The 13,606-nt window shown below is 36.4% G+C and overlaps 1 protein-coding gene across 1 annotated transcript; it reads left to right on the top strand.

Moving 5' to 3' along the window:
• The first annotated feature begins 2,895 nt into the window (after positions 1 to 2,895).
• Positions 2,896 to 6,836, top strand: LOC123690589 (insulin-like growth factor 2 mRNA-binding protein 3). Its single transcript, XM_045634269.1, has 3 exons — positions 2,896 to 3,139; positions 4,031 to 4,088; positions 6,737 to 6,836. The coding sequence occupies exons 1-3, from the start codon at positions 2,935 to 2,937 to the stop codon at positions 6,834 to 6,836; spliced, it is 363 nt and encodes a 120-aa protein (XP_045490225.1). The 5' UTR covers positions 2,896 to 2,934.
• Positions 6,837 to 13,606: the final 6,770 nt, after the last annotated feature.

Raw genomic sequence — 13,606 nt, 5'->3', positions numbered from 1 at the left:
CCTGCCCGTTTGCGTCTGTTCTATAAAAAATATAAAAAAATGAAGTAATCATATTGGGCAAATTAGCACCAATATTGCTTATTGCGTAAATTATTCAGTAATAGAAATCGGACTCGAAGACGAAGGCTTGTACTAGTTTTAGCCTATATATTTGACAGAGAAAGTATTTGTGTGTATTTTCGTCCATCGTCCGTACTTGGTAGGGCACAAAAAGAAATTTCCATCCGTGCCGATCCAGATGCCATATTCTGTAACGATAAAGATATCGGAGTTTTACCATCTACTACTTAGGTCTTCATTTGGTTTAAAAATAGATACCTATTCGCGTTTTGATAATAAAATTTTGTCAAATACATAATGAAGCATAGTCGATACTACTGTCGGTTTTGTATCACCGAAGAAGTACCCAAAAGTGAAGTTACGAATCAAGTAAATGAACTTTGTTTATCATATGCATTACTGGTATTGACGAGAGTATTGCGTTACCAAAGCCAACTGCGTATGAACAAAGCGACTTAATAAATTACCCATTCAAACCTAATTTTGAGGAGTTATAAGTAATATGAGATCACTCGTCATCCTGTTTGGGAGATCATATTTCGCTGCGGATCGTTTGTTGCCAGGCGGTTTTCATTTTATTAACTAGCTGATACCAGTGACTGCGGCCGGAATCACAATCAGCCCATGTTGTCCAGTGTCCACCAACTGTTACGCTCAAACCCAATAACGTATCCGAATCCATTTTTGACCATCTGAGATAGACTTTTTAATACTAATATTGATAAAAGTGTGCCAATAAACAATCGACGGAGTGTAATAGCTATCTCTCGATACAAGCTATCCATTGTAGGTCGGATCGGTGTATGTGGTTAGACCTTTGTACGAAAACGACACTTCAACTGTGCCTACGACTGTACAATCCTATCGTAAGATTTTAACTGAAAAAGGATTTTAAAATAATTAAAAGCTATTTAATATATTTATTGTTTTTGTACGGTTTCATTTACTTTATTTGGTTTATATTGATTTTCAAATATAGTTAGTTTAGTGTAAACAGCAAAGAGATTGCATTCTATCTATCTATCTGTTTTGTGTTTGAATATTTTCTAATGAATTATTCTAAACAAGCCGGCATGTTGACAGTAATGTTTAATATTGCAGTGTTGGTTCTGCGCCACCATTTTCCCAACAAAATTATATAATAACCCGTGTAATGGCAAAAATAGCTCACTATGCACATATATACATGAGAAACGGAATGCATAATGCACTAACACAGTAACCATTCTAGAACTATTTAAATGCGATTACAATGTTTTATAATAGCGCTCCTTTCCAGCTACAGAATGTATAGATCCCAGGTTGAGTCAAACATTATTAGGATAAAGATGCTGTTAATTCAATCAAGCTTGGCATCAAAAGAGAAATATATGTTTTTTAAATTTCAATGCACAGTCAAGCAAATTCCTCCCTCTTATTAGAAGTTTTTATAAGATTTCTGCTGCTTAAAAAGGCGCTTCAATTACGTTTTTTGTGAGGGCATCTTAAGGTTAAAGGGAAGCCAAAGCAACGTACAACCTCCAGATTATAATTGTTACCATCTACTTCAGTTAATTGGAACGTGAACTTTGTATGTCCGATTTTTCGGTTTTGACTATAAGTTACAATACTAAAGTATTAATATAAGTAGTATTATTTTAATTTTATTACATTACAGACTACTCCATGCATACAAATGTTTACATTTAAATCACATACAAAACAATGCATAGACAAAGAAAAAAACAAAACAACATTAAACAGAAAAATAAAATATTTAAACAAAGACTAAGTTTAAGACTAAGTCTTACAGAATAGGAACTGACGTGAAGCAGACCATTAGTTTACTATTAAACAATTAAGAACGTCTGTTAATCTATACAGTAATTATTTTCATACATTGTGTCGTGAGTGCTAATAATTAATAATAAATATGGAGCTGGCGAGCGTTTAAGTATGTTTTGCTAATTTGACGTTATGCGACAATATTTCCATCTAAAGTTCTAATATGTGACTACTAAACGAATACATCAACCAAAAGCGTGCATTTTATAATATATTTTTATGTGACTCTCTCTCGCTTTTCTTTGACAAAAACGCTGCGAATCGTCGTGACGCTCCGTAAAAAATTTACCCTCATTGCGCCTAAAGAAGTTTCACTTCAAAAATCTATAAGCCAGACCTTCAGGTCTCTGTATTTAATCATTAGATTTAAAAATGTATATGAAGCTCAAAGCTGTGATATGTGCCTAGAACCCCCTAAATACCAAAGAATATTCGAAGACATTTTACTAAAGTCAGTACTTTAACCATTACAGTTAATTGAAGTGATTGAGGAGGATGGCGAATGCCATTCGTAACCTGTTAACTTGCGATACTATATTCGCAGGTTTAAAATGTGAGTTCCGATACGAAATGCTACATCAAAAAGTAAAAAAAAAAACAATCCAAAACCTTCAAATGGTGCCTCCAGAATATCAGTGGGCTGGGTGTCTGCCTCATTTGTTTTTTTAATATAAACATGAGCCAAAGCAAAGACACTTTTTTTGAACACTTTCAAGGCGAACGATGGAAGCAGACTTTTCTGCGATTGTTCGCAACGTTTTTAAACGAACGCTGGATGTTGCCTCCTAACGCTACACACTCCCTAAGACCAAGGCACTGAAACTTCTAGATTTTTTTTAAATGGCTCCTGCGTCCTCCATACAATACCCATAGGATACAAAATATTTAGAGTCTATATGTTTTCTTACAGGCCAGTAATAAAATCTAAAAATAAAAACCTTATTCGAAACGAAAAATGAAATTTGAATCCGTTCGAACTCGCGTGTCATTCAGTTAAAAAACAACCGGGCATCGATACACATCATCTCCCTATCCGATTCTGTCTCCATCATGACTGAACAGCTGAAGAACGTGTCTGCTATGAACAAGCTGTACATCGGTAATCTGCCGATGGAGGCGGACGAGGCCGCGGTTCGGCAGCTGTTCGCCGAACACAATCTAACCGTTGCCGACATATCCGTAAAACGAGGAGGCTATGCTTTCGTGGACTTCCCTGACCAGTCGGCAGCTGATCGAGCTATTGACAAATTGCATGGTGAGTTAATTCTGTTAAAAGAATTGTTAACTTGTTGAGTTTCTTAGGTCGGTCATGGTCGGCAGGGGCCCTGCCGCAGGGCAGCAAGCTGTCTTCAGATACCTGTATCAGTTTCTGGTGCGTCTTTCTTTCTGCAGTGTAGTAAGAATTGCTTTTAAGGACGTTTTTCACTTGATCGATCCATCTGGTTGGTGAACGGATGTGCAATTCTTTGCCTTGTGTTGATGTGCCTGAATCTGAAATCTGAACCTCAAAATGACGTGTCGTTGACATATCACCTTAACTGTCTAGTTATTCAAGCAAAATACGATTTTTCACTCCAGTCAAAATATACGAAGATATAGGTATATAACCAACATTTAATGGCCAAACGCTTGTAAAGTAAATATATGGACAACATACTATTTTGTTTTATATATAATTCTAAAATGGTAATTGGCTCCAAAGATAGTTGTTTGATGGAAATTACGTGCCATTCTGAGCCCTGAGATCGAACCCCAGCAAACATATTTGCTTTCTAAAGATTTTTAGGTAATTAAGGCTGTTAGTTCGATTCCCTGCGAAACATTACTAATGTTTATTTTTTATAATAAATGTTGGTATTTCTATGAAGGCATTCCCATTAGGGAACTGTAAAGTAACTTTCCTCAGAGCAGCTTTGTGAAGTTTCATTTTATTATCAGGTGTCAAACACTTTTCTGCTCCGTTATATTCATGAAAGGGAGGACGTGGGATGAAGAAATATTCATATTCCTTTTAACATAGTATTATTATTTTTAAGAATGCCCTAACCCTTCGCTACCCCTTCCATAAGATGACCTGCTTAGTCATATAAAGAGAAAGCAATGAAAGTTGTCTGTTTAAAAGTATGTTTATGTGTATGTTCAACAGGTTACTCGTACTGCGGCCTTCCCCTCATCGTAGAACCATCTGTGGCTAACAAGAAGATGTAAGTTGCCTCACAAATGTTTATTATAGATTAAAACCAGTGGCGCTGCAATACTTAACCTTATTTCTGTGTCGTGATCATTTTGAAGAAGCTGGAATCTCGTTAAAGCCGAATAATTTCCCAGAAATTATTCTTCAAATTCTACATGCAACCGCACCGAAACGACTGATTTTGGCCTGCTGTGAAGCTGTCCCAATATTTCTGTTTATGGATCACGGGAAAACCGGGAGAATTCCTTCGGTGGAGGAGTCATCTCAATGCCAGAAGCGTTGCTGGCCTTTTAAGAACTGGTTCGCTGATTTCATGGTCCTAGGTCGAATTGGTTCAGAACTGAACGAAGCAAAAACTGCCTTAAGTAACGCTCTGTTATGGAATGACGGACGTAGAGATAATACGGGTAGAATTTCGTATTATGCCTCCCGTCCGATGATAAAAACTCAACTGTAGGTAGTAGTCCGAACAACTCATCTCAACACTCTCCATGGTAAACGAGGTAAAAGATTTGTTGAATACGGTGAAGTGGAAGGAGCTGGTACTGGGATCTCTCGTCCAACATGAGAACAGTACTCCATGTGGGTAGGCCCCAGTATTTACGCTTTGTTCCTTTGCAAGCAATAGCCCGAATTGAAGTATTGCCTTGCCCAAAACACAAGGTCTTTCAAACGACCACAAAACAACATCGTTTGATATGTCAATGGCCAGTATTCTGATACTGACTGTGGTTTCAAAGAGAAGTAGCGATACTAAAGTTAAACTGGACTAGATTTACCACGTAGCAGAGTTTCGACTTCCGACACAAGCTTGCTCCGGTACAGATCGGCAAGTACCTAGGGTAGAATTTCCCATCTGAACGACCGCCACGAAAGCTTCTAGATACTTCTGGAGCTGACTGTTGATATGACCTTTAGCTATCGCAGCTTTAGTCGAATTGAGTAAGAATAGGAGCAAATTTAAGAATTTTATAATTTCGGGATAGAATTTTTATATTTTTAATTTCATCCATAGGCCTCTATTATAACAATAAAGTGTAAGTCTATGTATAGTAAAATGGTTCAAAATAGATTTAAGCGGGTGGGTGGTTTAATTTGCATTACATTGCATTGCAGTGTCACGTGGGAAAACGCGTGGATTTTCATTCACGACCCACACCACCCACCCCCACCCTGGAGTATACCTATAATTGCGTGTACTAGGCTAGGGGCGTTTCCGTTGAATTTATCAATGACTAGGCTAAAGCTAATCGCAGTAGGTTTGTATGTGGCCTAGATGCAGTGCCTAAGGGGAAAATCGATTTGTTCCCGTAGAATAGGTTTATGGCTGTAAATTAGCAATTTTTATACCTCGGGATATATGTAACAACGGAAACTGGAACGAAAATCCTGAGTATATACTTTAACTATACATTTCACTGTGGGCAAGTATTATTGGCTTACACCGTAAAGGAAAACGTATGGAAAGCACCTGCGTTTGCAAGGCAGACAAAAGAATCGACCTATTAAGAAAAATTATCTCATCAGATATTTGACGCCGCGCTTTTAACCCTCACATTTCAGTCTAGACTTAGCGCGGTGTATTTTGATTCGATAATATAAATTGGAACGAATTAAATATAAAATAAAAATATTAATGATTTCTTTAGTTTTCAAGGGGTCGTTAATAATCGTTTTACAAATATTTTTTAACTAGAGCTTCGTAATAAGCTTAGACAATCCTGAATGTTATTGACAAAAATTCGCAGAAGGACGTGTCTATACCTGCGGCCGAATAGCCTATTGTCGAGAAACAATACCGCTCGCCGAATATTCCAGAAAATTTACGAAAACGTGTTATATTCGTAAATTTTATTTAAAGTACCACAATGTATTCATTATATAAAATAGAAACCTTTTTATTTGGTTGCTCAGGCACCACTGATATGAAGTATTCTTTTTTAGATCGTCCTTTTAGAGGCCTAGGCAATATTGCGATTACGAACTGTAAGGAACAAATACGATCAACGTTATTTAAGAACTATTTTGAGGAAAAAAAGCAACCTTGTAATATTCCGAATTATATATTTCTATTCATATAGAATGTTAACAAACAAAGTTGGAATGGTTTTTTTTTTAGTTTTACATCTATTCCACTTTCGAATCAAGTGATCCAAATATTATCATGTGGTACTTTCGCAGCCATTCGATGTCTTCAATAGAAAAGGAAAAATAAATTCTTTAATTTAACAATATTTCTTTATCGCAAAAGTTCCAACGATGACACTATAATGTAAGCTGTAGAAACTACAGTATAAAGAGTATATGTTTTGCACCTTAAGAAGACTGCTGAAATGCTGGGCCATTTTGTGTCAAGGATTGTTTACTTCAGTTATGCCCTCGTACGTGATAAATAAAGGAAAATTTCCAGAAACTGTATTTTGAAATGCGAGCTGTATTTTTTCCGTTACTTTATTGCGTTGTCTTTGGTTTTATTACTAAGCGTAGCTGCTGAGATTTTCATATTCACCTATTAATATATGTATTTACAAATTTTTTACACCTTTTTTTAACTTTTTCTTTTACGGAATTTTCTTGTTTAATACTTTTAATGCATTTTGGAGTTATTTTAAATATATATAAACAATAGTGCAAATGCCTCTGTTAACATGTTTTCAGTGTCAATGCGCCGAATCTTCAGAGCGTCAGTGCTACTCAGCTGAAGGAGACCAGCACCGACTCTTCAACGGTCGGTGGTACTGGAGGTGGTTGGAGGTAAGTCGTAAGCAGTAGACAATCTGCGCCAGTAATTCCTTCTAAAACCATACCGATTCCGACGTTTTTAAATGTATTTTGATCTTAGGTACAAAGATAGGTAAATATCTTTGGAAATAGGTGACTGTATCATCTTATGGGTACTAAGAAAATCGATCCTTTGGCTGTGACTCGTGTAGAGAACGTAGAAGGTTCATCACACAAATAAATTTAGGTAAAGTTATATATGGTTGAATACATACTTATCTAGAAAAAAAATAAAACATGCATTTCTAGACGAATATTTAGTAAGAATGAGCAGCATTGAGTACCTACTGAGCTGGTTGGTCTGATAGATGTCGTTCTAGAAAATTCTATCGATCTGTGGCACTCCCACAGTGCATAGACTATTTAAGTCTAGTGATGACGGGCAGTTATACGATTACTTTGATATCAAATTGATTTTGAAGTCTTACAACGTAAAAGCGAATAGCTCAAAGAATATAATTGCTCGGAAAAAGTATAACCGTCTTGTACCGTTGTGTGAAAAATATATGCAGTTGCGAACCAGTAAGTACATTTGAGTGAATTTGGAATATTTTGTACGTATACATACAGTTTTTGGAATAAATGCTTAGGCCTTTATGATGGTTTAAACTTGACTATTATTAGCCATATTCGTTTATTATACCAAAAGCCTGCAATGTCTTTAATGTTACTTAAATCTGCTGACTTACGATATTATGGGTAATCTCTTGGCGCTGAGAATTCTTGCTATTTTAGCCTATGTCCCGCGAATTACCAATCATACTTTACAAGTAAACAAAACTAGATGGCGGTTCATGTTTATGACGACGCAAAACTGTTCTATCAATAAATAGCCCTGGGCAACTCAAAAAAATTTATAAAAATGTAATCGGCATTCCGGCGTGGGTCGTCTTTTAATTAAATACTTTCGTAAAATAATTATTTAGGATAATTCATTGTAAATTTGTTTACGAAAACAAAAAGCTTATTTTAAAGAAGCTAAGTAGTTTTTAACGAACGCCCGAAGCGTATATATAATCTACTTAATCTTTTAAATCCCTTATCTAAGAAATAAATAAAACTTGTTCTCGTAAACAAATTTTTAATTATATTGATATTTAATATATATTATGTGCCTCGGAAAACATCAAGTCGGCGACATGTCCATTGTTGTTTGAGAGTAATGGCGTGACGAATCCTTAATACTTGAGAATACGCTATGAATCCCGTGGCTTAGGACCAACAAAGACCATTGAAGAGATTCGGGGAGTGCTGGCAGTACATTTGATGCTTTAGAAACGAATACATCCTAAGGACCTGTTACCATAGGAATCATGACCAAGGGGGGTCGGGGAGTAACATACCCATGACCTCGTTCTGAACACCCATGAACCAATAAGAGATCGAGAGTGGTTTGTATATGATGATATTGACCAAATCTAATTCCATGTGGTCTCTATTCCTGGTACATAAAAATTGGTACTGAGATACGCTCGCAGGTTGCTTTATTACGTAATAGCCCTATCCACGTTTACCCCTCGGCTTGATACCCTCTTCCCGCACGCACCCCCCCCCCCACATATTCCTCAAGATTACGTAATCTGACCCTAGGAAGGGTCTCTATCCCCACTCGGCCAAGTTTAATATTTCGATCGCATTATTACGTCTCATAACTGGAAAAAAAATGGTAGCAGTCAAACATCATACATACTTGATAGGCTTCTAGATTAATAAATGTGCGGCTTTAAAATTTAAGTAAAATTAAAGCTACCATCGGTAAGAAGTATTTCAATTAAAGGTCGATTAGTGATCGTCAGAGTGAATAATATAAGTGTGCATTATCACTCCATACAAAGTTATTCACCAAATATCCACATTTAAAAAAAAATGTCACACGTTCAAAATCCAAAGAGTCATCGTCCGAACTATGCTACTTTTCTAACTATCGTAACTGTTTATATTTCTACAATAACACATAATGTTTTCATTTACGTTCATAATACGAGTACATAGAGTCGAGACGTCGTTGAATGGACAAGTGTGACTGACAATGTAAACTAGAGTATACATTAATTTGTATTAATTATCGCATCTTTTCTCCAGTGGCATTTCGAAACAGCTGAACATACGAAACCAAGCAAACCAACCTTAAACGGCCGGCAACGCACTCGCGAGCCCTCTGGCATTGAGTGTCCATGGGCGGCTGTATCACTTAACATCAGGTGAGCCTCCTGCCCGTTAGCCCCGTTCTATAAAAAAAACCAGGCTAGAGCAAGCTAAGATGAGATGTCGTTTACATTAACATATTTAAGAATCGCGTTGATTGCCCAATGCTTTTAACCAAATTTAAATTTCGTAATTCGTATACCCTCTCGATACCCCAGGCATTCCATCGTCCCAAGGCCAAATGCCTTGTCCTTCTGACTTCACCTGTCAGAAGGACACGTTTTGACCAAAACTCTGATAACTAGATGTTGATACACACTTTCCATTTGTATAGATTTTGAATCGATGGAAAAAAATAGATTAATATGATGGATGAGAGTGATGGAAAAAAATAAAATAAATTTATATTTATTAAAAAAATTAGTTTGCCTATTTTATTTTTCAATTTAGAAAGTGTGCTGAGCCTTGGCAAGGTTTTGTAAATAAATATATATAATATTTTTGGCGAGTGGCATCTGCGGATTGCATCAACGTCAATTAGTGACAAAACAAACATTTGGTTTGGTGATTAAATTCCTAAGTAGAAATATAATCACTAAATATAGTACTACTATTTTATTCGTTTCTACACTTTTTATCCTTCCTCTAGCCTAAATTATCTTTGAATGTTCGGGCGAAACCTTTTTATAAATCTCCAAACTAGCGTCTAGAGTCTAGACTGACCCTATAGTTTCTAATTTGTAAGCGCAACTGTCAAATCTGTCCAAAGACCCTCGCGTGACCTTGTCTAACGGACGAGGCTTTGTTATCAATCGTGAAAAGGAATTAGGGATGAGCACGTGTGCCAGATAACCGATAGGTTTTATGCTCAGTGAAATTAGACGGTACAAAATTAAATCAGTTCACATTTTTCATATGGACATATGCGAATACAGAATATATTAAATATAAATAATTGTAACTTTTAATATATTAAAATATATATTAGCTCATACAGGTCACATAACTGATAGAATCTATTAAATATCTAAGTATTGCCCCCATACATGATCCCAGTATGGGATCTCTCCACGTATTTGTATATGTATTTTATTTGTATCTATATTCCATTGTTTACGCACTGTATACGTGCTAATGCTAATATAAATAGGTAAAAAATCTATGCGACAGAATTTCTATCTAAAGTTCTAATATTTATCGATTTAACGAATACATCAACCAATAGAGTGTATGTTTTCTCGATCTCCCTTTCTCACTCTCTCTCTTAGCGGTTTCAATCGCTCTCTCCCTCTTTCTTCAACAAGAACACTGAACATATTCGTGACGTTCCGTAAAAAAATTACCCTCATGCGCCGTTTCACTTCAAAAATCTAAAAGACAGCCTCCAGGTTTCTGCATTTAATCATTGGATATAAAAATGTATACGAAGCTTGAAGCTGTGATATATGCCTAGAACCCTCTGAATACCAAATAATTTTACTAAAGTCAGTACTTTAACAATTACAGTTAATTGAAGTGATTGAGGAGGATGGCGAATGCCATTCGTAACCTGTTAACCTGCGATACTATATTCGCAGGTTTAAAGTGTGAGTTCCGATACGAAATGCTACAACAAAAAGTAAAAAAATAGTATATTTCATTACAAGTGCGGAAAGCCTGTCATTGCAAAGAGTTTCGGCTAATGTCTACCCGAGCCGAGGCGCAACCGAAGGTGAGGGTTGACATTCGGAACAAGTTGCAATGACGGTACCGCACGTGTACTGAACAACTATTTTTAATACAGTTGCGAAAAAATTAAGCAATTTTATTAAACTATTTGCTTTTTTTCTCTTCTGTCTACGGAATAAATTCGTTGCACGTAGATATGTAGCGACTTTTACGTTTCCGGTAAAATGTTCTCCGAAGCATTTAGTGCACTTATACTGAGTTCGGGTGGTGTTAATTCAAATAAAATATCATGGGAACTACTCATTTTGTGCATCAAAGGATTCAACTCGCGAAGAACATTTTTTTGGAAAACGGCGCCAATCGTAAAAGAATATGAGCATAGATTTTTTTTTCTTTCCTTCACCTATTCTGGGTAGGCAAAGGGAACTACGCCCATACAGCCAAGTCTTCAGTAGAATATTTTTATTGATATGAAATGAAAAGAAACCAAACCTAACTCATTGAATCCAATCAGTAAATCTGATGTTGAAACAAATTAGTAGCTTCTTCTTAAAATATTTGCGTGAATGATAAAAACATCTGTGATTTTTTTTAGTAAAACCTTCGTGGTTGGTTTTTTCTTTTTAATAGACATTGTTTTGACAGTTGGGAATGAGAACGCACTAGTGCGGGAATGGTAAAGAAGAAGCACGAGTGTGTAATAGCCCACTTTCCAAACGCTATACGTCCCTGCAATATGCCACTTTTTGAGCAACTGTATTAAAAAAAACATTCCAAAACCTTCAAATGGTGCCTCCAGAATATCAGTGGGCTGGGTGTCTGCCTCGTTTGTTTTTTTAATATAAACATGAGCCATAGCAAAGACAAGCAAAGTGACATGGCACACTTTTTTTGTCGACACTTTAAAAGCGGTCGTCATAGAAAACCAGCTATGTATTATGGTAGGAGACTTTTCTGAAGTTGTTTGCGGTGTTTTAACACTAACGCTGTGCAGGTGCAACCATGAACAATTATATATTTCTTTAAAAAAAGCTTTAAAATTCATAATTTGAAAACTCAGAGCTTAGAGCCTGCCTTTAGTTTTTTTTATTTTGACAAGATTTATAAACATCAGTCTTTAAGATGAACACGAACGAATGATATATATAAAGTGTAGTAAATCATTTAGTTAGATTTTTATTTATTTGGCGCTTTACCAAGGAGCAGAGGCAGAACGAGTGAGCTGCTTCTTTGCTCACTCTCCTGTCCGACGTTGCCGGGTTCAAATGTGTTCGTTTGTAGGTTTTAGACATACGGGAGTTCTATCGATGGTATCGAATACACAACGTCCACTGCATTGAGCAACATGTTCTCTTGAATACATAAATTTCTGATCATCTCGTGGTATTTTTAACTATACAGAAAGTAAAGAAGCATATCATTTAAAGCAACAAAAAAACTCACTAAGATAAAAGGCCATAATATAAGAAAATACTAAATCAAATCAAATCAAAAATAATTTATTCATGTAGGTAACATAATATACACTTAAAGAATTAATATACATTAAATGCTTCTTATTTTACATTTACTGCCAGTTCTCAATTCAAGGGCGTAGAACGAAAGAAAGGAACTGGCAATAAACTCTCCGCCACTCTTTTTAATCGCCAAGTTTTTTCTATAACACAACGTTTGTAAGGAGCTGCAACCATTATACCATGATCCATATGACATCTCGAGTAATAAAGAATAATTTAAAAAAAACAAAGATTTGTCCTCTATCAGCAGGAGGCAGTGTGAAATAGGAGCACGCACTTACATACTCGTGTGAACAACACGCAAAGACGTAGTATAAACAACTAATATCACCGCATACACGAATTCAAGTACGAGCAGTCACAAGTAGCACCCGTTCACGAGTATGACCAGCCATCGGCCACCTCGCCATATTTTAGGGAGAGAGACAACCCGACGCATGGACGCCGCCACAAGCAATGACATTTGAGCACGACGATCCTTGCGTCCGTGCACATTGCACTTGGCTACACAAGAAAATAATAATAATACTAATTTTACTGGAATAATTTGATACCACATGAATCAGGGTTTTTTACATTTAAAAAAGTCGTAGATGTCGACGATCGCCCCATAGTCTGAAAATGCAGCCGAGATTCAGTCGCGTTACCTCTTTATGCAATTGCCTTGAAAAGAACTACTCGTTTTATGCAGCCTTGGGGTTGTTGCGAAAATTTTGTCTTTATTCTTTATTATTTTTTCACATTAAATTAGCGGTTAATGTGAATTTCATGTTTAACCGTCAAACCCTCTGCAGACGACGAATATTGTTTGTGCTTAGTTATGTTTTTTTTATAGAACAGGGGGCAAACGGGCAGGAGGCTCACCTGATGTTAAGTGATACCGCCGCCCATGGACACTCTTAATGCCAGAGGTCTCGCGAGTGCGTTGCCGGCCTTTTAAGAATTGGTACGCTCTTTTATTGAAGGACCCTAAGTTGAATTGGTTCGGTAATACTTCTATTAATTTAAATTTTTCTATCCACATATACCTATTCGACTTACCATGGATAGGTTGTATCGGCAGATAGCTATTACAAACCGTTAATTGGTTATTGGCACACTTTTATCAATACTTGGATTTAAATTTGAGACTAGATGGTCAACAATGGATTGAGATTGGTTATTTGGTTTCGGCGTAATTCCAAACGCCTTCCGTCGCGACTTGCAGGTGAAGAGCACAGAAGTATCCTCATTATCGATGAAAAAAAATTCACGATCAAAGAACACTACAATACAATAAACAAAAGCATATAGTAATAAGTGTATGCTCACAGTTCTAAAGAAGCTGCTCTAGTGGTCGTGGGGCGTGAAGCTTATCTAGGAGTTACAAAACTACATTTTTGTGAAAAAGAAGTCAAAACTTGTTTACTTTCTAAAA

This window comes from Pieris rapae, chromosome Z (genome assembly GCF_905147795.1).
Source record: "Pieris rapae chromosome Z, ilPieRapa1.1, whole genome shotgun sequence".
Lineage (NCBI taxonomy): Eukaryota > Metazoa > Arthropoda > Insecta > Lepidoptera > Pieridae > Pieris > Pieris rapae.
Note: the sequence above shows the minus strand (reverse complement) of the source record. Positions and strands in the feature narration are given on the sequence as shown.